This window comes from Hermetia illucens, chromosome 2 (genome assembly GCF_905115235.1).
Source record: "Hermetia illucens chromosome 2, iHerIll2.2.curated.20191125, whole genome shotgun sequence".
Classification (NCBI taxonomy): Eukaryota; Metazoa; Arthropoda; class Insecta; order Diptera; family Stratiomyidae; genus Hermetia; species Hermetia illucens.
In genome coordinates, this window is record NC_051850.1 from 126,795,991 (window position 1) to 126,823,529 (window position 27,539).

Here is a 27,539-nt window from a genome sequence, read left to right on the forward strand (position 1 = left end):
GCACGTTGAAAATGTCTGCGCTACGTGTGTTATAGGACGCAGGACCGCAGGTGATTTCGTCAGCGGCGGAGCAGTCCATCAGACCCGAGGAAAGTTTAAAGAATGTGCATAGATCCAGATAGGATCTACGCTGTTGTAGGAAGGGAAGGTTCAGAAAGCGGAGGCGGGATGGGTTATCCACATGAGGGAAGCGTTTCTTAAAGAAGAGGGCACGGGTGAATTTACGTTGCACATTTTCAAAGGCAAGACAATCGCAGTTACGGGAGGGTGACGAGATCACGGAGCAATACTCGAGGGTATTCCTCACGAGGGAATTGAAGAGAGTTAAAGAGGGTTGGATGGACTCAAAATCGGAGGAGTAGCGAAGTATAAAGCGTGACAATTTTGCTGCTCGATTGATGATATCGAGGCAATGGGTGTCAAAGCGGAGCTTATTGTCGAAAGTGACTCCGAGGTCTTGAGCGGAATTTAAGCAGAAAACGAATGTCTGTTAAGAGAGTAGGAGCAGCAAAAACTGCTCCTCTGCTTGGTTTTCCCCCTCGACACTTCCGCATTTATTGGCCTTCCGGGAGCTCCCCTGATTTCCTACCGTCACGAACGTTAATTTCGAGGGGAGATCACAGCATTGTCGAGCCTCTTATAAATGGATGAAGCACTAGATTCGGTGACATCTCCCGACCAGGCGTATCCAGACCACTATGCGCTAAGGAAGTTGTGACGTCTGTGAAGCATCTTTCCGTGTTTCTGGAACAGACTTTCTCGGGACTGATGTACTCTTTTTAAATGTCTTTTTCTCTTGGCTACTTGTAGTACTCGATGCAACTGTGGCCAAGTAATCCACCAACGAGGTATTGCAATCAAGGGATACTGACGACTGCGAGCCTGCTTGCCCACTCCCAAAAGCCGCCCGTACGGGGTTTCCGAGTCCCAGCGCCTTAAATTTTTCTCTACTTTCTTCTTTCATATTGGTTTCTTGTTCTGGGTGTCCTTCCCGTAGCCATTTTTGTTCAGGGGTTGGTGTTTTTCTCCCACCTACCCGACCACCGCATAAACATGCCCACGCACGCATACCTCCAAATGCGTACGATAGCATCGGCCGAGCATTTGCGTATCCACACGAAGGGACGTGCCTGAAGGGAGATCTGTGTCCTTCAGCTCAACTCAGTTAAAGGCTTTTCCGAATTTCATCACGGGAGTTTTCATCGAACAACATAAAAGATGGACGTTTGCAGGGAAAAGCAAGTCAGCGTTTCTAATCTGTAATGAAACACGACCTTAGGTATCAAACTGTCAAACCCGGTGAACACTGTTTCACATAAAATTTTAAAATCAAAAATCAAACTTAGATACCATAATATCTGTGCATATTTATCTAGTACAAAGTGCGACAGCACGTAGGCTATATATTGGAAATAAAGCGAATCATTCAAAGAATGCGAAAGTCACGACTTTCTCATATACTCGAACTTTACTTGGTTTTATGCGTGCCTTCACCTTTCATTAATATGCTGAGTTTACTGAAGAGTCATTCACTTAGTGGCTAGAATGGTGTCGGGACTGTTGAATTTGAATTTAATTTTTAGTCTTATATTTCTTTCCTTGTGTATTCGAAGCAGTGCAAGCAATTCGTCATCATTGAAAGGAGCTTTTATTGTAAGTGAGATGTGGTAATGGACTTGGTTTAAGGAGAACGTTTTGGATGGACAATTTTCTCGGAGAAAAACTTGAACTGGCGTTTCGAATGTCCTAATGAACAATCTAGGAACGTCAAAAACGTCGGGGATGAAAGTACTGGCCAATCTAGAATAGAAAAGCTTCGAACAGACTTTGTGCAACAAAAGACCCAGCTTTGTCTAGTAATAAATTGTTCTTTCGCATTATTTTAAATTTACAAAAGTTATGAGTACCGCTGTTATTTAGTTTCAATCAATATAGTAAAGGTCTGTCCATGATTTGGTCGTAACCAAAACCACTATGAAACTCCCACAATGGGACTGCCGGAAACCGAAAGGATATTCTCTAAAACTTCTTCTAAAGCGTATGTTCTCAAAGGACGAAAGATAATCTCTAATCAACGTTAATGATAAGAGCAATGTTAAATGAGTCCTTTATAGACTCTTTGGCCTAGAGGGAGCAACGTCCATATCGATTTAAGACTTCAAAATACACTTTGTTATTCAGGTAGATTTTTAGGTCATTTGCTCTTATTTTATTCATTTAGAAATGCATTTCAACCAAGAAGCCTTTTTGCATTATGACCGAATTTTCTGGTCCATTATATTCGTGGTTCTAATTTCTTCTATGTAGGTCCGAGGAAGCTATTAAAATGTTAAAATACAATATTACTTTAAAATTTTATGTGTAATTAAATATCTAAACATTTTCAGCCATAAATTTGAAGTTCCGACAATTTACAGAATATTTTCATTTTCTTTAGATATTCAGACATGGACATCGAGCCCCATATCGCAGTTATCCTAACGATCCTCATAAAGACTACCCATGGGAAGGGGGATTTGGTTTCCTATCACAGGTATGTAAAACGAAAATGGTTATCCAATGTCAAGAAATATACCATCGAATACATCCACAGTTTGTAACATCCATTAGAGGTTCTTGAATTGATTTTTCAGCGCAAGTTCAAATGTTTTACGAAGAAAAGTATATACAGTAATTTAATACAATTTTTTAGGCAAAAAAGAAGAAAGAAGGAAAGATTGTTTTCGTTATTAGACCATTTTCTTGTAATTGCTCCGCGGAACCCAACCATCCTTTTCTTCTTCTTTAGTTTTTATCCCGTTCAATAGGGGTGTCGGCTCGTCTAAATCTAATCGGTCACATTTCTCTCATTTAACTAATGAGTTCCCGTCAGCACGAATTACATGAAAGTAGCATCGAACCGTTGATTGTTGGTAACCGGCCAGCAATCGAAGCTATGAAGGTTGACAGGGCTTACGATGCTGCAGTAAATGTTGGATTTGAGATATTCCTTCCTCGCAGCACCACAGCCTGTTTCCAGTCTTGCCTGCTGTCAACATTCGCTTCCAATTATCTCGGTCTACCATCCACGTGCTTCAATTTCTTCTAACTAATAACAATTCACCAATTCGACTGTGTCTTTCCATCTTCTCCATAGGCCGGATTTCGTTAGTTTTTTGCCGTGAAAACGCTTTAGGATATTGTCGCGTCATCTGCAAGCCATTGTTAACTACGCCCATGTGGTATTTCCAGTCATACCCTGGTTGGGACTCTCAGGCTCCAAATTGATATCATATATGCAACTCCTTTTGGTACCTGATGATAATTTGTAAACGCGAAGCTTCGTCTTCCAGTGAATGTATTTTACCCTTAGAATGGGGAGAACCGAGTGGTAACTTATATTTGTCAGCTGGATTCTTGCCTTTGTCAATTTCACCTGCGTTCGTTGATAGGTTTAATCTTTGTATTCACCAATAGCAACATTCTGTTTTGATGATGTTCTATTAAAGGTTTTGTTGCAAACTACCTGTTTGCCTGTGATACGCACTTTTCGCGAAAACGACTGCACTGATTCGCACGAAATTTTGTGGAAAGTAGTGAAGTCCCGCACATGTGGTGAATTACATTGCCGCACATTGAACTTAAGGGGGTCCCAAAAAGAGGGGTGAACATTTTTTTTGCACCGATTGTAGGCTTACCTGTTATCAAATGAAAGGTCTGGATTAACACTTTCTGAAGCCTATATTAGTTTTGACATTGGTTTTAAACGGGAGTAGTGTGAGAGTTCGACAACGGCCAATTATTTCAAAGAATCGTTCGCAGAAACTACCCTCCCGAAATATCTCAAATAATCGTGGTGGTCGATGTACATGGTATCTAATAATAATTAATAATAGCAAAATATTGTATTATATAATTAGCTGTGAACCACCTTTAAGCCCATCCTAGATGCATAAAAATTAGATAGGCCTTAATAGGTAGCATTATATTGGAAGGTTTCGTCATAATCTTACCATTATTAACCAACCATAATAGGTTAAAGTTTCCCCTTTCGCGTCAAATTACTCTCTACGAGCTAAAATGTCATTACCACATTGATTATCGGATATATTCAATGTATATACACTAGAAGCTATATATAAGTAGAACCATCGTGTAGCCAATTATTTTTACATAAAAATTCAACAAAATGTTTCTTACCTGAAGCGCCGAACTTCCGGTTTCCTGTTTTCATCTGCCTTAAGACCCCTTACCTTCGTTACTATATCATGGTTGGTAGGTCCTTTTGCATTGGAAAAGATATTACCATTATACGGTCGAACTTTAATAAAGAGCATGTGGCGGACCGATACCGAGCACAACCTGCCACGAGGTCGATTGGAAATAGGCCTTGACGGCCCGGTTGACAGTTTTGGAAACTGAACAAGGCAAAATTTTTTAATTTGTTGTTAAAAGAATGTGGACTCGTCTCTCTTGGATCGTTTTTTAATAAAATTTTCTCTTAATTGATTTGACATGTTTACAAAAAGTAAAAATAAATAAGTTATAATTAAGTCAAATAAAAATAAAATATAAAGCATAAATCAAGCCATGAATCGGCCGGAGGTATTTCACCTTTCCTCACTGCGGAGATTACTTACCTTATCTCTAAGAAGGACACGGTACAGGATCCCGTAGACGTAAGACCGATAACTTGCTTACCAACCCTCTATAAATTCATAATGTCCATTGTTAGGGGAGTGGCCAATGCACATTTCGAGACCAATAACATTCTGTCCGAGGAGCAGAAGCGCTGTCGAGTTGGGTCAGCGGCTAGCAACGAGCATCTCATTTTCGATTCGGTAGTTGTTGGATAAGCAATTAGAGGCCATAGACACCTCTTTAGTTGCTATATCGATTATGCCAAGGCTTTCCCGCACACGTAGCTAATCGATGTCTTATATCTGTATCATATTGATCCGAAAGTAAAAGAGTTTTTGGCAACAGTCATAGATGGGTGGCGTACCAACTTATCAGTGCGCTCATTTGAGGATACCAATAACTCAGACCCCATCCGTATACGGAGGGGTATTTTCCAGGGGATTTGTTGGGTCCCCTTTAGTTCTGCATCACACTGTATGATTTTATGGGTTATGGTTTCGCAATCAAATATGGCCTAGGCTCTAAGTGCGAACTGGCATACTAGATGTACTCAGATGACATCAAGTTGTATGCTGCTACTGACAGCCACCTTAGAAGTCTACTGCGAATAGTAGACACCTTTAGCCGTGATATTCGGATGGAAGACAAGTGTCTAATCCAAACCACCAGCAAAGGTCATCTCGAGCTGCATGTCAGAAATGGCATTGATCATCTCCACATCCAAGTTATGACCGAAGCAGATTTCTACAAGTACCTAGAAATTCTACAAGGAACCCTGGTGATCTGAAGGATGCTCTTCTGTTCGAATTCCTGTGACTTGGCTGGCGCTGAAATTGAAACTCTTGGAAAAGAATAAAGTAAGCGCATTGAGTGTATTCGTTTCCCTTCATTAGCTTATACTTTCGAAATATTATCGTGGACGAAAACTCATCTGGAAACATCCAGTGCGGATACGGATTACTATGTCCAAATTCCGAATGCATTATTCAAATTCTGCCGTGGAGTGGATAAACGTGCCTCGTAACATCGGAGGTACGGGCGTGGTTGACGTGCGTCGCAACACCAAGTCGCGAAGAGCAGGCGAGTCCCTTGCTTGCGGCTGTTTGTAAGCCAGATCGCGGGCTGATTCCACTTAACTCGATGGATCGATCCTTCAGTCTTCTCAGTGTGGTGAAGTCACACCAAAAGCAGATCGATGAATGGAACTCGAAGGCAATGCGCGGTAGACACGTGGATTGTTTCTGTCAGCCATTTGTCGATTTGAATTTGTCGAACAGATGGCGGTTTGCTGGGTAGCTCTTTGCTGAGACCGTGAGATTTATGTGTAACATTCAGGATGGCGTAGTTGCAACCCGAGTTTAAACAAAGCTGATAATGGAAGAGCAGGTGAAAAACTACCAGTGCAGAATGTATGGTTCGGCGTTAAAGACGTTGGACCATTTTATTTCCGGTTGCATCATAATGGCACCGGTACAATACACAAAACAGGCATAATACTCTATGTAAGTATTGTCATCTACAGGTATTACGCTTGCCTTGATTTCCTGGAACTCTCACGCAGTCTGATTCAGACCATGCAGAAATATAGCTCCGTAAGCGTTCGAAGAGTTCTCGATGGATTCTCTCATTGACTTACCATCGGCCACCACCACCAGAGCCCCCTTTATCTTTGAAATAAGTAGGATCGTCCGAGCCTAAGTGCTTGGCACTTAGAGCAAGTATTAGGTAAAATCTCACATTTGTGGAGATTGTGGCGACTCGGATTAAATAAAAGGTAATTAAATTTTATTAGCTAAATACATAAAGGCTAGTCCCTCTCTCGTTTCTTTGAGTCCTCGTTAATTTCTGTTTATGTGAAACTGAATGGACTAGTTACTGTATCCTGAACCCGCTTTTGAGGTACCATAACGTCATTTGAGCCAGTTCATCTGCCTCGAACGAGCAATCATTTTGACGGTTCTGCGATCAGCTGTAGATTTAGGAGTTATCTCCCGGATGTGCATAACAAGAGAGGTGCTAACATTGACCTCGATGACATGCACTTACCTTCACTTGCCTGTTGCTTGCGAAAGTTCTCGGAGGGTTGTAGAGTTGCGATCCCCCAAGTTCAATATCGGCTGCTTGTATGAACCAGCCCTCGCTCGACAGAGGGAACGTTGTTAATCGTCCGGCAGATACGCTGAATAACCAGCCTAGGAATATCGACGAGCATCGCGCCGCCATCAGAAATGTTCTTTTCTGGGACACTAGACAGGTCATTGGCTACGTTCTGCCTGATGGCGAAATCGTGGAGGGGAGACGATAACGAGAAGGTTTGAAGGCTCTGTTGATCGCTATGAATAATACGTTATGTGCTCGACTTTCATTACAGTGAGATATCCCGGGAAGTTCAGCATAGTGTACGCTGTGACAAAAGGGAATTTTGGGGTTACAGCGCTGGTCAGCGAAGCGGAACGCAATGATTGCAGAAGTGTATACCGCATAACGTACGATGACGGGCAACTGAACTCACAGTTCTAAGCCGTATCACATTCCGTAAGATTCTTCCTCTTCTGAATGAAATGGCTCGCCGATAAGATGCGATACGGACTGCTCCTCCTCGTAGAAGAGAAATCATTTCTACCATCGACTTAAGGATCATCTTAGCGTAAATTGGGGGTGTACCTGGGGTGCTCCACAAAGGACTGCTTCCGGAGAAACTAATAGCTATTGTCAGTGTTGGCGCAAAATGTCACATGATGCACCGGGATAAAATCGCAGAGGAATTTGAAGTCGTACGCCGAGTCCATCAGGCTTGCGTCATATAACCGATATTGTTTTTTCTTGTTATCGGTGACAGTATTCGTTCTGCCTTGCCCGGAGAACGTGAATGAGTTCAATGGACTATAGCATTATAAGAAAAATGATATACTCCATTAAGAATTAGGTACTAGCATTGAGGAAGGAGGCACGTGGTTTCCGAAAAGATTGAATGCGGGGAAAAAATAAAAATATTTACAGGATAAGGAAAAAAACCTAGTTCTTTTTTTAACTTATATACCAACTGTAAAAAAAACATGGACACTAATTTCAACCTTGATTACACTGATGACATCACCGGGATCTGTAACTGAGTCGTGGACCTTGGTCAAATATCTCTGAATTTAGAAGGAGAGGGAGATAGAGTTGGATTGAAGTTAACAACAACGCTAAGGTTCTCAGTGTGGGGCACTCACGGGCAGAGTATCGAAGTCATTGACCACATAGGTCGCATATTAAGGAGGGATGACAATTCTATTACTGGGCATGTCATGCAGTAGAATCTACTTTCCCAGGATGACCAACGATTTTGTGCTAAGAGCACTTAGCGCAAAAGAGTGAAAGGAGTTTTGGGAAGTCTTGGGAGAACTAAAGTGTATTTCAGACAATTTTGAGTAATAGCGCATAGGTGTGGTTGACGCGCTATACTCCACCAAGGGGCAAATGCAATTTAATTGCTGCAGCATCTCATATAGTGCCAAACAACTAGTGAAGTATACAGGTATTAGTTAAATGTCCACATTATACTAACTAATACTACTAATGAGGTTTTGGCGTAAGGACTTAGTCTCTTCTTCTAAATTCTGGTGAATACTCTCTAAGCGAAATAGAAAAGAAAGGCAAAAGGCTCTTCAGAATGCCTCTATGATCTTCGCATACAGGTTTGTCATCTTTTTGTGAATAGGATGAATGATGCTATTACAACAGTTATCCGGTTGTTCCATCTTTGTTGGCTCAACATGTGTATGTAATTCACTACTTAGATTCTTTCACCTTTTAGGAGTTCCGGGCTGCTGTCAATGTCCGGAACTTTTTTTGAGCTCACGTTTTTGGGGACCACATCCACCTAGCAGTAGGTTAATTGCAGCGAGTACTTATGTTTCAAAGAAAATTGCACGTTGTTGTCGATGAGCTGATGGGGGCGTGGTTGAGTTGGTTAAAGGTCTGACCATCAGGTTTTGTCTAAATCTTTTGCGAACGGTAAGAGTTGCAAAGGAAGTCGCTGCAATGACCATTTTCCTGCTGGATGCAAAATCAACAAAGCGCTTCCCGTCATCTTTATTTTCTTCATTAAGTTGCCCGAGATATATTACCTAAGTTGCGTTGATGTTTAAAGAAATTTGATGGTGCAGTTAACCCTCGGCTGATAACATTGATTCGAGATACTTAAGCTGCTCGATTCTCATCTCTCACGGAAAAGGATGTTGCCTGTTTAATTGGTGGCGATTTTAAAAAAAAGTTGTATTTCATTCAGATTCGCACTAAGACACGGTATATGCCATACATAGGACTCCTTTCCCGATCATAGTAGAGTAATAAACTATGGCCGAAATAAGTTTGCAACCGGTATTAGATTAATGATTACGGAAACTACAAGTGCATAGCCATTACTTGGGAGCTGGATGCAGTCCAAAAAATTAATATTAGAAAACGGAGACTTTCAATACAGAGTGGAAGGAGGTTTTCTATGAAAAATTGAATGTAGCAAATGGTGACACATTACTCGAGCACAGAAGTTATTACAAGATCAGTTGGAACTCAATTGACCGGCAATATACGAGCAATCAGAATGACCACATCGTGATCAGCGGTAGATGCCGAAGCCGTCTTCTAAATATAGGAGGCTGACATCGACCTCGAAAGGGATCATACTTAGTACAGGATTGTATTGCTTGGACTGCTTCAATATTCACTGTTCATATTATCCAGCTCTTGCTCGACAATGCGAAAGCTAACTTGCTGATCGCCACATATATTAAATAATCCGACAGAGGATGATGATGAACATTAAAAAAATAATAGTTGGTGCAGCAATCCAATTGGAGCAGGGCCTTGAAGTGTGTTAGAACACTTCATTCAAGACCGTAACCGTGGAGTATACTGTAGGAGGTAATGTGACGGCATTGCGCCCGCCCGAGATTATTACCCTGATTTGACTCAGGTACTCATTCACAGAGAGTCGAAAAATTACGATACAAATCCCATTGCCACCAGTGAGATTTGAGACAGCCTTGTGCTCTAACCACTCAGCTATCCGGACACACTGATGAACATTGGAATCATGGAAGTGGATGAATGAATGAAATGGGTTGAAGACTTGATCGCTAAGCGTTATTGACTGTGACGCGCTCGAACTCGGATGCCATACGAAATTTCGCCAACTTCAACCTAGAGTGCGCTGTGATGAAAGGGAATTTGTTATTCTATTTGTTAGAGAGGCGGAAGGCGCCGCAATGGCAATGATGACAGCTGAAAAGGTGGGAGGCACACTTTACCACGGGTCTCAACTGTATGATGTTCGACGAAGTTCTGTTTCTTATGGATGAATTGGCTTATCGCTCTACCGTGCGGATACGGACTGCTTCTCCTCATAGAAGAGAAATCATCTCGGAAATCAATGAATTCAAATGGACTAAATCCGCTGGACTTGATTATCTCTTGGCCGGGCTACTCAACGCTGCTGCTGCATTTTCTTTGGATCTGCTACCTCCACTTTTACGGAAATAGTTGGAATCTTCAACCTTCCAAGTGGTAAATTTGTCGGACCCGTCTCAAGTGTAGCAATTGGAGGGGGGGCTAAAGTACTCTTGAAACGCTTCAAGGAACATCTTGAAACCTTAATTAACAAAGAGTAGACAGGAATCCGCCCTGAGTTGGATAATATTGAAACAGTGTTCGGAGCTCAGATTTCAACTTCACTCCTTCTTCATCGACATTGAGAAGGCTTTAGATAGTATCATAGACCTTCGTCAAGTGGCGCTGGTTTTAAAAAAAGTGATTCAAGATAAACATCAATAAAACCAAGGTTCTTAGCCTAACGAGTCATCGCACTCTTTCTATCTGTATTAATGGGCAGAACGTCGAAGGAGCCAATCAATTTGTAAATCTAGCGTGTTTCTGCCGATGGTGGTGCAGAACTGGATATCGCGTATCTGGAAACTAGAAATGCAGTTATCTTAACACCAAGGTCTAGGTGAGATTATTCTATGCTAATGTGTGTTGTTGTGTAGTAAGAACACATAAAAAGTGACTCAAAAGCTCCAAGTCTTCATGAGCGATGTGACGCAGGGATACAATTTCGAACGAGCAGTTTCGTCTTCACACAGGCTAGTTATCCGTGGACATTTCGATCGGAAAGTCGAAATCGTAGTGGATAGGTCACATATTAAGAAAGAGCGACAAATGCACTGCCGGCTACGTCAAACAGTGGGTCTCACTATCGCAAGATGGTCGAAAAGTGAGTCGCATATGCCGCAGAACAGTAGACGTGGAGTGTAAATGTCTCCAGAAATCGTGGGGCGAACTTGAAGGGTATTTCAGCAAACTGTGAACAATGGCGCATTGGCGTTGTTGACGTGCTATGCTTCATTAGGGGGTGTATGGCTATACGACGAACTTTATAACGATTTTGAATCATGCAGTACCTGGAAGAGTATCATCTCCTGTGGATGATATGGAACGCCACCGCAACATACGGATACGAACTGTCTCTCGAAATTCTCCCTCCAGTATTTGTAGGGGGGCTGTTTCCGCTTATTCGTAAATCTTGACAATTTTAAATCGTTATTATGACTAATATCCTGAGGAAGAGCATCCGTCTTGTGCGTGCGGTAAATCAGGGGAGTAAGTATCAGAGCATCTCGAAGGTCTGATTGTTGTAAAGCAAGCGTCCTTTCACCCTGAATCTCTCATACTAACCTCAGTATTAATTATGTGTGAAATCACCCTGCATTTAGCACAATCTCGAATCAAATTGAGAATGAGAATTAAAATACCTTAACGGTAGACGGACCAGGCATCTTTGGACTTATTAATCATAAGGCGGAAATGAGAGTGGATGCCTCAAACATTAAACAGTGGCGAAAACGCCATTGTCAGCTATCTTAGGATGGCATAATAAAGGGTTGCCCTAGAAGCACGTAACGCAAAGAAGCCAGCAATGATGACTCTTTTTCAAAAGATCTTCTTTCTACTCATTGAGGGTTTGGATCGGTCAGCGTTACTACTTATCGATTGGTGAATTCATACCTTAATGACAACGACTTGTTTGCCGTTGAAGTGCTCGTTTTAAGCAGCATGGTTAGCAGGATGTTAATTTGGCCGCGCATAGTGTGTGCGCGGTAAATCGGTAATCGGTACTCAACAATCTATCGGATTTTGGTTTTTCTAAAAGTATTCGAGCTTTTGACTTTGTCGACTAGTCGGATATTGAGTAATCGATATTTCATTGGCCACTAAGTTATCACCAGTTCTATTGTTTAGTTTTCAGTCAGTACCCAAATTTTTGGTTCATATTTCAGGGTTGGGAAGGCAGTTGAGTTGAGCAAGCGAATACCTATTTTCTCGTCTCTTGTTTTATGTCAGTATGTTCCTGTTTTCCTATGTTTTTCTCATTCTCTGTTAAGGCAAAGATTAGTCTCGGCTTTTTGGCCGTAATAAATGTAATTACCAGCAAATTCACCTTAAAGGGGTCATCCCGTGTGTCGGGTTGGAGAAATCGATTTTTTTTTTGTATGAATTGTATCTATATATAGTGGAGAATATGTGGGCAAAGGGATTTTCCGATATTTCGAGTCGTTCAGAAATTACAGTGTTAAACAGGTAAGGAGTTTGCAGCCGCGGCTAGAGTACTTGATCAGAAAGAGCATCGAATCTTCTTTTACCGGTTAGTTTTTTAACTGAGCCTTATAAATTCGAACACAGGTATAGACATAAAAAGATGAAAAACCAATCAATTGTCTAAACTTATTTGCTGTTTGGAATAAAAAGGATAATCCAGTCTAGAGTGAGCACTGAAAGGCGTTCAAGTTATACTCAGTTATATTTTGTTGTAAGTATTGTGTTGTTTGTGTGTTCAGTGATTTTTTTAAATGGATCGTACGAAGGGAGATTGCTTTAACGTTCAACGTCATGCTCGCACTAAAAAACGAGTATTTCATGGAAATCGGTACTTATCAGAGAAGAAAAAGGACTTTGCATCAACATCAGCAAAGAAACTTTTAGCAAGCATGAACATGGATGTTCCAATTGCGACAAGTTTTGTATATTGTATATTGGATTTTGCCGGAGTTTTCTCCGGTATTTCTGCAAATAATAAAATATACGTAGTAGTAAAAAAGGAATACGTAGGACATGTCGAGAAAAGAATGGGAACGCAGCTTAGAAATGCAAAGAAGAATCACAAAGGCATTGGTGGAAAAGGGGCTGGAGAACTTACTGATAAGGTTATTAACGACCTCACTACATTTTCTGGGCTAGCTATTCGTCGACACGCAAATTCGATAGAAGGAATGAAGCAAGAAATTTGGGCAACTTTCTTCCATAAATGTTCTACAGACAAAAATCCTCAGCATCAAAATAGTCCAGCAGGCGAGGACAGTTGGTGTAAATGGCGCAAAGCGGAAGCTAAAGGAGAACTGGATAGTTTTCACCACGAGAAGGCACCTTTGACTGAAGAAGTTCAAACAGTCATCAAACCAATCTACGAAGATTTATCACGAGATGATCTCTTGGACAGATGATTAGGAGCAGAGACCCAGAATAACAATGAGTCATTAAATGTATTGATCTGAACTTTCGCTCCTAAACACCTTCATTCTGGCGCCAAGGTCGTAGAAATAGCCACTTTTCTGGCTGTAATTATTTTCAATGGAGGATTCAATGGCATTCTCAAAATCCTAGTGACAATGGGATGTCAAGTTGGTCACATATGTCAGGTTTATGCAGACCGCCGTAATGAAGCGCGAATTTGGCGGTCCGAACGACGATCGACTGACCTCGCTAAAAGAGCCACAATTGACACCAGAGAGCGACAATCGGCTTTACAAGACTTTTTTGAAGAAACGGAGGGTGCTCTCTATGGACCAGGTGAGCTAAAACTTTACTGTTGATAATCACATTTAAATTTTCAAATGCGTTTTTCTCGAAACTGCATCTTGAAAATCGGCTGCCACCATAGCTCAAAATCTATTCAACCAAATTCTTTGAAATTTTCACGACTTCTTTAATACACATTTCTACGATCCGCAAACTAGGATAATTGCGATCGGATGGGTAGTTTTTTTTTTGATTCATAAAAAAAGCCGCAAAAAGACACCAAAATTCAAAAAATTAAGTTTAAAATCCCACCAGAAATTGACCTTTTAATATTTTCTAATTATCCTAGTTTGCGGACCGTGGAATATTGTCCACATTAAAATGCCGTTTAGTTTTTTTCCCTCAGATGAATACAGCGCCCTCCAGTGTGGCAGCAGAAAAACACCTTTTTTTGGAGATGGGTGCATAAATTGACACGTATTCCAGAAACTAGCTACGATATCAATCTGAAAAATCTATCACTTATACTAGAGATATCAATAAACATATGACCAAAAAATCACGTTCCTATCTTCATCCAGTCTTCCAAAATATCATAATTTTTCAAAAAAAGGCAAAAAAAACGGCCTTCACACGGGATGACCACCTTAAACACATTACAATTCCGCAACATTCCAATCTTGTCGTTGGTGATGTAAAAATTATTAAATGAACGTCTTCTTCAATACAGCTCGGTGTTCGTCAAGTGTTCGAACTTGGCGTAAGATTTCGTGCGCGTTATCAAACTCTTATGCCAAAGGATCAGGTTTATGGTCGATCACCGGTAAGAATCCGCAGCAGTGCTGAAACACGTTGTCTGATGAGTGCACAAAGCTTTATGGCAGGCTTCCTACCGCCTCCTAAGAAATGGGTCCTTCCAATCAGGTGGCAGCCCGCAGTGATTGAATCCGTACCAAAGCCACAGGATAGTGTAATGTTTACTACGAATTACTATAAAGCAAAGAATTGTTTGGAATTGGTATTTCTAGGCGATTGCGCAGGAAAAATATTGTTCAAAATACAACATGACCATTGTCGAAAGAACTAATTTGGACAATCAGGAAATTATGGATTTCATGGGACCAAAATTTTATTTGTTTAGCTACATAAGTGAACATATGGGAATGGTGAGTAAAATTAAATAGATTTTGCAAGGTTTTGACACTCGCAACTTGAAGTTTATGAGAATTTACGAATTTCAAGGACTTTTTTTTTGTGATTTTCAGCGCATTACATTACTGCATGATATTGTTCGTCTCGTTGACACTTTGCAGCAAGAGAGTAAGGTTGGCTTGCAAATACCGAGTTGGGCGTTGGACTTGTATAATGACACTTTGATTCCTTTGGATCTACTTTCACACCACCTCACGTACCAAACTAAACTCTCCTATGTTAGAGCGGGGAGCTTACTGAATGAAATTATGAAATATTTAGATAACTTCTCGAAGCCATCAACAAATAAACGAAGGATATCAATCATGTCTGGCCATGATCTGACGGTGGGATCAATTGCTTACTTACTTGGTTTCAATAGCCAGATACCTTTGTTGGTTGACTTTGCCTGTACTCTAGCCATTGAGTTGTATGAGAGCCCACAACTTGGAGATGATTATGAAATTAAGGTGAGTGGAAAGCTTTTCATTTTCTTTTCTTTCTTTTTAATTAATACATAAATGAACCATTTTATTGCACGTGGTCTATTTCGGAGAATATCTCTCTTAAAAGATATGGAAAAAATTGTGCCAAAGTGATTTTCTGTAGAGTGGAGTAAAACGGTCCCTTATTGAATTAAGAATCGGAAAATATGTATGTACATATTCTTGATTCAATCCTCGAAATATTATTTATTTTATTGCCTCCTCTCGGTTGCTGAAACGCGTTCTCTGTAATGGTCTTTTGATTCGATTTGACACAACGAAACTTCAAAGAGACAAGTCAAGTGACTTCGATGGCTGTTGGTTGCCATTCGTTTAATGTTTGATCAAATGATGGTAGATTGTGATATGAGCGCGCGAGCGGGCGTTATCTTTGCTCAAAATCCATGAATTGCCTACCCCAAAGCCATTAATTTGGCACGAATGGCTACATGCAAACCTCACTGAAAACTAAGCGGATTTTTACCCCATGGCTCATTCGTAGAAAACCATTGACTAGCTTGAATAAAGTCAAGCCTTGTCTTCAATAATAACTCGATTGATAAATATTGTATTTTATTCTATATTTAACTCTTGACTGTTATTTCGAAAAATGAAGTGTTTCTGGAGAAAAGGACATACTTGAGGAACTGCGGCGTCTTGAATAGGAGACAGAAAAGCAAGCCACTTTTCCGCTAATTTGGTTTTATTAAACTTCTTTTTATTCTCTGCTCTCTCTTCATACCTTGTGAGCTTGTGTTTAAGACTATATGGAAAATAATTTGTGGCCAAGCAACCTGCAGATTTCGGAATTTTACTGCTAGCGAAACGTCCTCGGATACGGAACACCGACGACCTTAGGTTATGAAAAACAGCTAATGATTGATGGAATCAATCAACTCGAGCAAGAATTCTATTCATATTTACTGGATATTTTAGGCCTAATCGAATTACAATGGGCTTTGGAGTGTACTCCTCTCCTTTATGCGGTGCTGCATTCTGGTAGCTCACTCTCAACTTCTTGACCTGGGAGCCGGTTTCTGTTCAGGTTAGAGAGTATCATAATTGCTCAGAGCTATGCACCAACGAAGATGTCTGAAATAATGGGGAAGGATGCTTTTAATGAGGAGAGACTTCCTAAGGTAGAGGATCTATACGGAAGGTGCAGTCTCATTTCTGATCGCTGCCGTAAGAGTTTCCTCCAACTTCACTATTGTGAACACTGCGCTGCGCAGGACAAAACATGTTGAATTTTGGATACTTGGCTCTCGAAGGAAGGCAGGGAACCTTATCCGCATATTGGTTGAATAGTACCCGGATTTGGATCTCGGGCAATGGAGAATAAAGTTCATGAATGCCAGGAAAGACGAATCTACAAACGTGGAGGGTTTTAGTTTTGTATTAGAGCTGAACCAAAAGAGTTCGAAGGTGAAAAGGGCATTCGTCATATGGTGCTTTACTTTTTCCTCAATAGACTGAAATTCAATCATGTCAGGAGACGGTAGAGCATTATCTTCATTTTGAAAACGAAGTATAATGATGGCCATCGACTCGCCTTTTCGGTGCGCTTTCCCATAATGGAGCTGAGCACGGAGGAACGAAGGGTACCCCCGTATGGCGCTTGCACTCACTAAGGGGCCACAGAGTGAATTCTATATATTAGTGACTTCTCCAATACCACTTAGGAAACAAGCGGAAAAAGGGGCCAGAGAGGTGAACGGAACTAACTTGACTCCAGTTTGTGTGATCCGATCTATGCAAACCAGACGCCGCGAACCAGGGGAGGTGTTAAATGAAAAAGAGACGAATCCTCTGTATGATGAGATGCGACTTTTATAGGTTAAGACATGGGAACTGCTGTACCTCCAATTACGATTATTCTCAAAGAAATCAAACAGGAGGGAATCAAGTCTCTGGCGGTATTGTGGGGAAGGGAAATCTGAACGTCCGCCGACCGTGGCATACGCATCTATCTGTTTTCTGTTACACATTTATGTTGAAAACATAAATATTGATCAAATTAACCGGCAGTATGCCAAAGTCTGCTTTTATCTGCTGGCAGTGAGGCTGACAAAGCTGTAAGACTACACCCACACTTTTTTGGTGCAAGAGTCATGGATTTAATAGAATATGTCGTATTTAGTTAGTAAAGAAGGCTAGAATCTTTTGCGATGAAAGATCCATAAGACCGAGAGCTTGTATCCTGATGTCAAGACGGTTAAAGAAAACCATCTTGAGATAGTTTTTTTCCAGGAGCTATTTACAATATCAAATTAATGGCGAGAGGAAAAACTTCATTCACCCCCCGCCACAAGATTCAAGAGATCTGGTAGTCTTGGTAGACGAGAAGCTCGATGGAGCACGGTAGGTTACTCCAAGAGAACTGTGCTCTGGATTAGCCTATCCAACAGTACACGGTTTGACCGCCGATACGCGGTAAAATTCCTAAAAATTGGTCAGCCACATCACAGCCCCCTAGTAACAAAGCTCCTGGTGATTAGGTTTGGCGGGGAAGATTTTCTCCACATGAACCAACTCCTGCATGTTCAAATTCGATATGGAAGGTAGAGAAGGCTTCCACACTGTTCCCTATTCCTATTCTCAATACGACCTTCAACCATAGAAGAAAATTACTTCTCCTTCAAGCACTGGTTCATAAGAGCTAATTATAGCGATTGTTTTTTTGCAATCTCTCGTTTAGGTCCTATACTTCAGCAACAAACCGCGGTACAAAGTTCTGGTAGGTTAAGTTCTGCAGTTATAGCCTCGAATTAAGTAAGCTGCTAAGATTTTTTCGGTTTGGTAGGTACGTACCAATGGCCGCTCCAAGAAGTCCAATTAGCGCTGCGGTGCGCCGTGTCGATGCCACAAATTCCTGATATTATGCCTACTGTTTTGAAAGCAAGGATGAAGAGTCTAGCAGTCTCAGATCATCAGAGACAGCCAGTAGCATTCACAAAGGGAAGCAGCTTTTCTACCTTGCACATAGATATCTCTCTGAGGTGGTTCTCAAAGTATGGCTTACCTAGTCTCCATAGCCTGACTCTAGTTTGAGCTGGGCAACCGCAAAGAGAGTGCCTGATCGTTTCCCGCTCTTCTCCGCAGCCTCGGTAATGTGAATTGAAGGGTATGCCGAGTATGGTGGCATGGAACCCTATGGGCGATTGCCCCGTACAGACCGCCTTAATATTTTATGCATTTGTGCGCGTCTAGCACAAGAGCTCTCGCGATCGTGCTTTGTTATAAGCGGGCCAAATCCTCCCTGACTTGGTACAGGTGGTGAGTGGAACACAGACCGCATCCGACGAAGGATTGCCAAGAGCAGAGCTCTTTAAGGTCACTCCGTCAGCCTGCTCATTTCCTTAGTCCTTGGAGTATGTCTAGATTTGCGAGGTACTTCGTTTAGGATGCTACTATGGCCGTAGGGTTTCGCTGTCCAGCATCCGGTCTCACGTAGTCTGACAACACCGCACACTACAAAGTATTTAATGTGAAGTTCGAGGGAGGGAAGGAGTACATTGAGAGCATCTGCCGGGCGCGACTGGACAGCCCCGGTAGCATCTGTACACGTGGTTCTTTGAACACTATTATAATAAGTTCGTTATATTGTACTTTGTGCTCAAAACCTGCCACCATACAATAGAACTATTACCACAGCTGTGTACATCCAGAGAATACTCGACCAGAGACACTATTTCTATGCAAAGGTTATATTGAAGGCTATGCAGGCCTTCTTAACCCTCAATTCTATCTTCAATTTCCAATTCCGATTTGGATCCAGGATTGCAACTAGATATTTTATATTGGAGAAAGAAGCAATCTTTGTTCATTTCGCCGCAGGAGGTGTAATTCGGGCACCCTTGCCCTGGTGGTGAATAACGTCAGTTCGATCTTGTTTGCATTTATACCGAATCCGCATTTTGCGGTCCACAGGCACACCTATCCCAACGCTCCTTTCGTCATGTCACTCATAATGGAGAGAAACATTTCTGATACTAATATCACCAAGTCGTCGGCATACGCCACCACCTTCACCCCGCTTCAGTCCAATTTTCGTAAAATTTCATCCATCCCTATTAACCAAAGTACCAGAAAGGTGGCGCTACCCTAGGGCGTGCCTCTGTTCGCAGCTCTGGTTAAGTGGCCACTTCTCTGGTTGTTAGCATGGGTATTATCCAATGCATATGATGCCCCTGTAATTCAATGCTGGCCAGGGCTTTCTCGATGACGTTGATACTAATATTATTGAATGCTCCCACTATATCCAGAATGTCAGCAAGAGTATACTATTTGTACTGCAGTGATAACTCAACCGTGCCAATTACTTCGCGGAGAGAGGTTTCCGTCGATTTGCCTTTGAGGAAAGCATGTTGGGAATTAGAGAAAGGCGTTCTCTCCAAATTCGTCCTTAAGTAGGCCTAGGGTTTTCAACACGAATGAGGTGAGACTAGGTGATCGCTTTCGGTAGGAACCCACTCGTGCGCGTCTACAAAATTGTGGTTCGTACCCCAAAGAAATATAGGCCCGGGAAATCTCGACAAGCCACGGCGTAACCCTTTCTTGCTGCTTCTGCTGCATGACTGGCATTATGCCATCTGGGCCCGGAGATTTATATGTGGAGAAGCTGTTTATAACCCAGTCGATCTTATCATCGGTAATTACCGATTTGATAGTCAGGTACGGCTCTGACTCACAGTCCTCCTCACCGACGAAGAAGTGCGTCTGAACCAGCGGCTTCTAGGTTCCACCAGAAGATTCCGTCCAGGAGCCTTCCAATTTTTTTAGAAACGATGAGCTCCTACCTTGTTCGGACAGAATCTCGCTGAGCCTTGGAGATTCGCTGGTGTTTTCAATCTTCTGACAATAGTCCACCCAGGACCGCCTTTTGGCAGTTTTGATGATCGACTTGTACTTCTTCAGGCAGACCTTATGTGGTTGTCAATATTTATGCCTGTGGCAGTTGTTAAAGATCTTCCTGGTCAGCTTCCTTATGCTGGGCAGGTATCCATTCTACCCCGGTGGCATTGTTTTCTTTCTTCAATTCCAATTTCAGTTCGTCTGTCGCGTCAATCTTACCAATTTGTGCACCGGAGAGTTTATTCTTGATAACTTGACCAAACTATAGTCTATCCCCTTGTAATCTTCGAATGGTTTGGAGACCTCTGCTGGGGAATATAGACTGAAAAGTATCCAACTGTGATCTGAGAAGTATCTCTAGTCGCACACTCTCCAGATCTCCACCCTAAGAATCCCATTGTCAGTTGGTAGTCGACAGTACTTGCTTTCTTATTCTTCGCAATCTTGCTCAGAATATACATGGTCTTCTGGTACTAGCTCCAGTGGACCTCCGCTTCTTAACCGGTTTCCGGTGACCGACATTCTTGTCAACTCTTGCTTTTGTGGGGTTTCCAACGCCGGGGGTTTCAAGTTAGGAGTATTATGGCTGGTACTCGCTACATCTAGCTCGACGGCAGTGGTTTCAAAGCTGGAAACCACCAGTCCGTCTGCCGCTTCGCGACGGGAGGTCCAAGTTGTTGGTTTCAGCACAGCAGTGCTACGACTGGCACCAACTGTATTTCCTCGGCGGCCGCCGAAGAAAAATGTCCACCTTGGTTACCAGGTCACCAGGGTATTTGAAATTGAATGTGCCCAAGGTATTTAAAGTTCGCTTACTAAAGACCAGGCTCCCCATTGACCATGCAACCCTCGGCGTATGCTGTTTCATTTTGGCTGGGGGTCCTGTTAGCATCTTCTCCAGTGCAGTCATGATAATCCCCGGGCAGTTGCTTCGGTTCATCCCCCCATCAGATCCGTATGCTCCGAACACATAATCAGCAGGCAAATAGATCCTCGGCAGTTGGATGAGCCTACTCCCAGCCCAGCCAAATACACTCTTGATCCTTCCGAAAACGGTTTCCAGCGGCCATGCGGGGAGGTCATATGAGGCTTTGCCGAATTATACATTTTTAACCTGAAGCATAATCACACCAAGCCGTCTTCTTAGGTTAAGTATTTTTTTAAAATTGTTATGCCCAGTATTTATGGATAAAAATGAGACCTAAAAACAATTATATTATGATAAAAGTATATTAATTTTAAAAGTTAATTAATTGTTAGGGCCCTTTAGCTAAATATAACTAACTTTTTTACATTTTTCAGTTCCTGTTTTTCAGAAATCATGCAGATGATAATCCAATTCAGATCAGAATTCCAGAGTGCAGTTCACCCTGTTCGATTAAGACTTTCAGAAAGATAGCAGAATCTAAAGTTGTGGATGATTACGACCGCGTTTGCAACAACTACCACGAAAATGACGTGCACTTTGTGAACTTATAAATAATAAAGTACCCCATAACAAAAAATTGCTGTTCCTTTATAATTAATTGGGCAGTTCAAGTGCCGCCATTTCTTACGAATTGAAGATTAAAATTCTGAGATTATGCATTAATATTTTATTTAAATAAACTCGTATAAAAAATTTATTTTGCCTCAAGTACAAAAACCTAAATCTACTTCATTGAATAACTTCATTCTTCTCCTTCCCCTTTCTTTCTCTAGTTCCTAATGGGAATTCCAGTGTTCATTGAAATCCAGCTCAAATAAGAAGAGACACGTGTGTATGCAGTCGGCCATCTAGCTTGGCAATTGTAAGGATTTCCAAAGGAAGTGAGACCAACAATGACAGTGCCTTCAGTAGTATCGATAATCAATGGGCCACCAGAGTCGCCATGGCAAGTACCGCGTGCTTGGCTGCCATCCAAACAAATATTTGAGGAATGAACCATTTGGCCGAAGTACCTTTGGCAAATGTTGTTACTGACAACAGGTGTTTTGGTGAACTTCAAGAGCCTTGACAATTGTCCACCTAAAAATTAGTCAGTTAGAAGTTTGACGGTTTTGTTTTCAAGGAAAACTTACTTTCATCTCTGCCCCAGCCGGAGATTGTTGCTGTGTGGCCTTCGAAGGTCATTGCGGCATGTGTTCGAGTTGGAAGTGCAACTGGTTTGATTTTATCTAGAATGTTGAGGAAACAGTAAAGTGGATTATCTTATCTAGATACATTAAACTAAGCACAACTTACCAGTAAATGTGATTGGAGTTGGTAGTTTGATCAAAGCAATATCATGAATCATTCTTTGCGCATTCCACCCACTGTGAACAATGAAATTTGCCATAGAAACCCTAACCGTCACCCTTCCAGGTTCCGCTGGATTCTCTCTGTCGTGGCCACCCAGCATAACTGTTGCATACATGATACTAGCGACAAAAAGTTTTTATTTGTTAGGAATTCAAATTAAAGTGGATGATAAATGCTTCAAATAATGACATGGAAGGATTCCCGGAAGGATCTTATTTAGTACTTACTTGTCCATACAGTGAGCAGCTGTCACGATAAATCTCTCGGAAATAATTGATCCTCCACACCAGCTTTGTTGCCCCGTTGTTGTAGTCAACCCTAACCCAACTTGGTGCGGAAATGCATTGGGTGGGGCGACTTGCCCACCCACAATGCGATCCACGTCTTCATCGGGCTTATGCTCAAGAAATAACTCCTTCAAAGAAGGAGGAATGTAGTAATTTTCTTTGAGATTATTCCAAACCTCAGGATCTTCAATAGACGATGCCCCAACGTATGCGAGTAGGGCTAACCAAATCATGTATTTTGCCATTACCAAAGACTCCAATTTTTTAACTCTTGACAAACAGAAAGCTCAAGAAATATTCACTTTAGATGAATCGAAACTTTTGATGCTAAATTCAATAAATTTCGCATTATTTATATCAAAATTCAAGGCAACCATTTCAAATGGAAGACACATAATCTACTGATTTGGACATCTTTGATATGAATCAGTGATAGCGAACTACATAAGCCATCTTTATCTGATAAAGAAACACATTCAGACTGTGTTTTAGGTGAGCACTTAATCTTCTGGCCTTACAAGGACTTCCATCGTCCTTCCTAGAATTTAAATTAAAATCGATATTAGGTGAAGGCTAAAGAGGTCAAAACCTGACCTCGAATTACTTTTTTTTGCAATATCAATGAAAAATGCCACTCGGTAGTATTTTTGATAAGATAATTTAACATTGTAGGTTTTATCTACTGTTCAACTGATACTTGAAATCGAATATACAAATTTAGCTTGCAATATTGAAGTAGTATTTTATTTGTAGGGTACAACTGAACCAAGTCTAAGAATTCTACATACAGAAATTTCACAGATAGTTTCGATTTTTTTGTGGTGCTGATGCATTTGCCCCAACATTAGAGCGGTCCAAATTTGAATGTTTAACATCGACTTAGAATATTTTCTATGGTTGCCAGAATATACATATTATATACCGGAATTTGCTGCCTAATGTAATAACATTTGATTTAAATTGATCAGCGCCTATGCTAAACCTCGACTTCGAATTCTTCCTGTGTTGAGTTGTCAAAACTTCCATTAAGCGCGGTCCTTCGTTAGAATAAGGGTAGGCTCGGTGGATGCGTTATGGGCATGTACATATACACATCAGGAGATGTGCGTGCATGGGCGTACTTGCATACCTATGCGTAGCCCGGGTAGGTGGGCAAACGCTCCCACGCGTGGATAAAAAATGGCTATGGGAAGAACACCCAGAATTCAGTCCAAATAGGGAGGACGAGAAGGAGCTTTATTTACAGTGCAGGATTTCGGAACCCGCGGTTTTTAAGAGTGGGCTCCCGGCCTTCGATATTTAGCGACTGCAGTGTCTCAGTAGTAAAAAATTTGGCTACTTCGGCAGCTAATTCTGTAAAAGATCTCAGTGAAGTGAAAATGATATCCACACCGTGTCTTTTTCGCAAGAGCTCAAGATCTGGAAGATCACTTCCGAGGGTCCGAGGTTGTAAAAGACGAACGCAGAAGGCAGCAAACTGAAACAGCGTCTCTTTCATTGGAAGAACGCATAAGTGAACTCTGTGAGTTCATCATGTGGAGGCGGAATATCCAGTTGAAGGGGGCATTAAGTTGTCCTATATTACGGCGGTTGAGGAGAATAATGCCCAAGCGTCATATGGCAAAGTCACGCGGGAGACAAAGCTGGTGCCTCCTCAGCATAAGGTAGGGAATGGAGTAGGGACCGGAATAACTGAACCTCTTGGTGCCCAGCAAGCGACCAAGAAGAAAAAAGTTTCTTCGCTGAAAAAAGGTGAGGCTGCGAAATTTTCGGGTATTTGGGCGGCAAAAAGCAGCACAAGGAGAGAAAGAAGATTCATCCGGAAATTATTCTTATTTTCAAGAAAGGAGATATGTTTTACGCCTATATCCTTTGGAAAATCAAAGCCGATCCGCAACTGACAGACTTGGGTGGCAATGTGAATCTCATCAGGCGTACGCAGAAGTTGGATTTAATGCTAGAGCTAAGTGGAAAAGGTTGAACAAGCTAAAGTGAAAGCTCGAAAGCAACGAATAGTAATCAAGTGTAAAGACCTAGATAAGGTAACATCACGAGAGCATATCTGTGCTGCTCTAAGGAGTAGGAGTAAATGAAATTGATATAAATCAATTTCAACCTTTGCGAAGCAGCTCAGGACTTGCTTTTGCAAACTATTCGGGAGTCGAATATGTGAACCTTACCTAAATTACGAATTAGTGTTGCGTGGGTGGAATAATCATCTGAAAACGCGCCGATATGGGCTTGCGGGCGACAAGCCATTCAAGAAGCAATGGCATTCAGGGGACCTGGCTTTGTAAGGACACAAGTCAACGGCTTTATGAGTAGATGCTAGACGGCTTGATACTACACGCCAGAGACCAGAGCCCCAGAATTATTGCCAGCGATTTCAATGCTGGAAAAGTTGAGTGATTCAATGCTAGAAAAGTTGAGTGATATGCAATAGAGGCCAAATCTTTCTTGAAAACTTGGCGAAGCAGAACATCGTACCATTGTTAGATGCGTACACACTTTCCGAGGCAGAGGGCTAGGCTCGATCTTCGATCTGACTTGCCTCAGTACCTCGTTGGCAAAAGAGATGGTCTGATAGTGAACACTACAATCATAGAGATCACTAGGTCATCTTTCTCGGCATCAGAAACGGTGGAAGCGACAATCGAGTGAGCAACAGAAGTGAAAAAAACACTGGTTCACTAGAGCTTTCGAGGATGAGACTTTCCTAGCGGCTTTAGAAGGAGGACATGACCTGAAGGGAACGGTGGTGGAAAAGTGAGCCAGCTATGTTAGCTGGTAGCAGTATCGTGTGGTTCTACAGTAGTAGTGGAAACTCCACCACAATAGGAAACCAACCAAGAAATATTGTTGCTGGGAGCATCGTGTCTGCGAGCGAGGAGGCTTTACAGAAGGACACGAGGGAAGCCAGATCATCGGCAGTCGGAGACAGAATACCGCAATCAAAGTAGCTTTAACCAGATTATACGGGAAAGCAAGCCGAATTGCTACAAGCAGTTGTGTCGTGAGGTAGATACGAGTCTTCGGGGTGCTGCTTATAAAGTTGTAATGAACAGGATTCGTCGACAAAAATCATTCAAAGAGACGTGCTTACTATTCTCGTTCAAAATAATCCCGGTCCTTCTTCCGCAACAGGAAGAAAGTGGGCCTTAGCGAACAGTTCAACAGGACGTCTTTTTAATTCCCAAGGTGAGCTAGGAGGAATTAAGAGAGATCTGTCGACAAATTGGGGATAATTGAGTTCCGCGATTGGGCGGGATTCCCAACCAAGCGTTGAAGTTGGTTGCTAAAATCGAGCTCGCGTGGTTCATAAGCACATTTGGATCGTTCATGTTGAAAGGAGTGTTTTCCGCCTAGTGGATGAGGCAGAGGTTAGTTCTGATACCGAAGTTCCAAAAACCATCAGGCGTATCCTCTTTATATCACGCTATCTGTCTTTTAGACACTTTGGGAAGATGTCGGAGAGCGGCAGCATGAGTTGTGCAGTGCGCGATCCATGGTCGGTGCAATAGCAACGGTTGTGGACCTGGCTCGGGAGGCATCGGCCGCTGGTAAGTACTGCGAGATGGAATGCCTTTAACTCAGCCAGCTGGGGTTGGATTAGCGGCACCGTGGCTAAACTGGGTGTACCTGGTTACTTAGCTCGGCTAGCCGAGAGTTAATTATCGACGAGAGTTTTTTGGTACCCTGCTGGATCATAATGTAGGACGGAGTGCTTGGCCTTCGCGTGCCGAAAGAGGGGTCGTCGATTAGTTTTGCAGACAACCTGGCGGTGGTAGTAATTGTGAAACAGCTCGAGGACATAGCAGTGTATGGAACAGAAATTATTCAACGTATTAAAGCATGGTTCCAAATCGTGAAACCTGGCGGACCTGGCGGAAGATAAGGCGCAATACTGTCAAAATCCGGGTTGGTAATTACGAGGTCGTTTGAAAATCGATCATCAGATGGGGACAATGATCGATGACAGGTTGATATTCAAAAGGCACCTGGAATATATGCACAGAAAGGCAGCAAAGGCTAGTTCATCTCTAGCAGTGCTGATGCCTAATATTGGAGGACCAAATTTTAATCGTTGGTTACTTAGTCCAGGGGTGATGAAATTTCTCCTGCTACACGCGGTTGCTGTCTGGGCGTCCGCACTGGATAACGCAGTGATCCAGAGAAGAGTAATTGCGATATAAAGTCCAATCGCGCTGAGGGTGTGCAGTTCATATAGGACAATATTCGGTGAGGCAGTGTGTGGGGGGATGACTTCTTTCAAATGAGGAACACTGTCTCTACCGGAGAAGGATGAATTCGGAATTCGGCTGAGGTGACTGTAGGCTTCCGAAAAGCTACTAAGAGGGAGCTGTATAGGAGATGGCAGCAACGGTGGGATAATTCCAAGAAAGGCCTCTGGACCCATACACTGATCCCCTGTATTGAGAGATGGATTGAGCGAACATATAGAGAATTGAATTTCCACTCCACTCCGTCTCCAGACTGTCCTGAATGCGCCACTATACTCGAGGACTCGGAGCATGTTATGTTCCATTATCCGAGGTTCGTGATTGAAAGAGGGAGGATAAACGACGCTCTTAATGTAGTTTTCGCACCCCATGATTTAATGGAGGAGATGGTGAGATCGGAAGCAAATTGGAATGCGATAAACACAACAGTAACCGCAATACAGAAAAAGCCCTAGTTCCTGCGGCTCGAGCCCGGAAAGCCCAACTTCATGGTGGTCACACGGGGATATGGGCGGAGAAGCGGGGGTGGGGTGTAAACTGGCGCAGGAGTGTTTCGGCAGACTTTGTTCTGATGATACACTTATTTTCTCGCTTTGAATGTGCGGGTTGCATGTCCGAATTTACTTTAAAACTGTCCTGTTTGATTTCTTGATTAGCTCCAGCAATAACAATCTGAAGTGGATTTGACAGGACAGTCAGTAGTATAACCTGAGCTTACCAGTGGAAAATCACATATCAGGCATTT

The 27,539-nt window shown here is 42.2% G+C and overlaps 2 protein-coding genes across 2 annotated transcripts; one reads left to right on the top strand and one right to left on the bottom strand.

Annotated features, from left to right (window-relative positions):
- The first annotated feature begins 1,523 nt into the window (after positions 1 to 1,523).
- On the top strand, positions 1,524 to 21,608 carry LOC119649691 (prostatic acid phosphatase-like). The gene is made up of 6 exons (XM_038051959.1): positions 1,524 to 1,653; positions 2,438 to 2,533; positions 14,186 to 14,425; positions 14,484 to 14,621; positions 14,721 to 15,116; positions 21,288 to 21,608. Exons 1-6 carry the CDS (start codon positions 1,546 to 1,548, stop codon positions 21,462 to 21,464), a joined length of 1,155 nt encoding a protein of 384 aa, XP_037907887.1. The 5' UTR covers positions 1,524 to 1,545; the 3' UTR covers positions 21,465 to 21,608.
- Positions 21,566 to 22,889, bottom strand: LOC119649692 (brachyurin-like). Its single transcript, XM_038051960.1, has 4 exons — positions 22,494 to 22,889; positions 22,210 to 22,385; positions 22,047 to 22,142; positions 21,566 to 21,993 (listed from the first exon to the last, which is right to left on the bottom strand). The coding sequence occupies exons 1-4, from the start codon at positions 22,796 to 22,798 to the stop codon at positions 21,683 to 21,685; spliced, it is 888 nt and encodes a 295-aa protein (XP_037907888.1). The 5' UTR covers positions 22,799 to 22,889; the 3' UTR covers positions 21,566 to 21,682.
- Between the last annotated feature and the right edge of the window lie 4,650 nt (positions 22,890 to 27,539).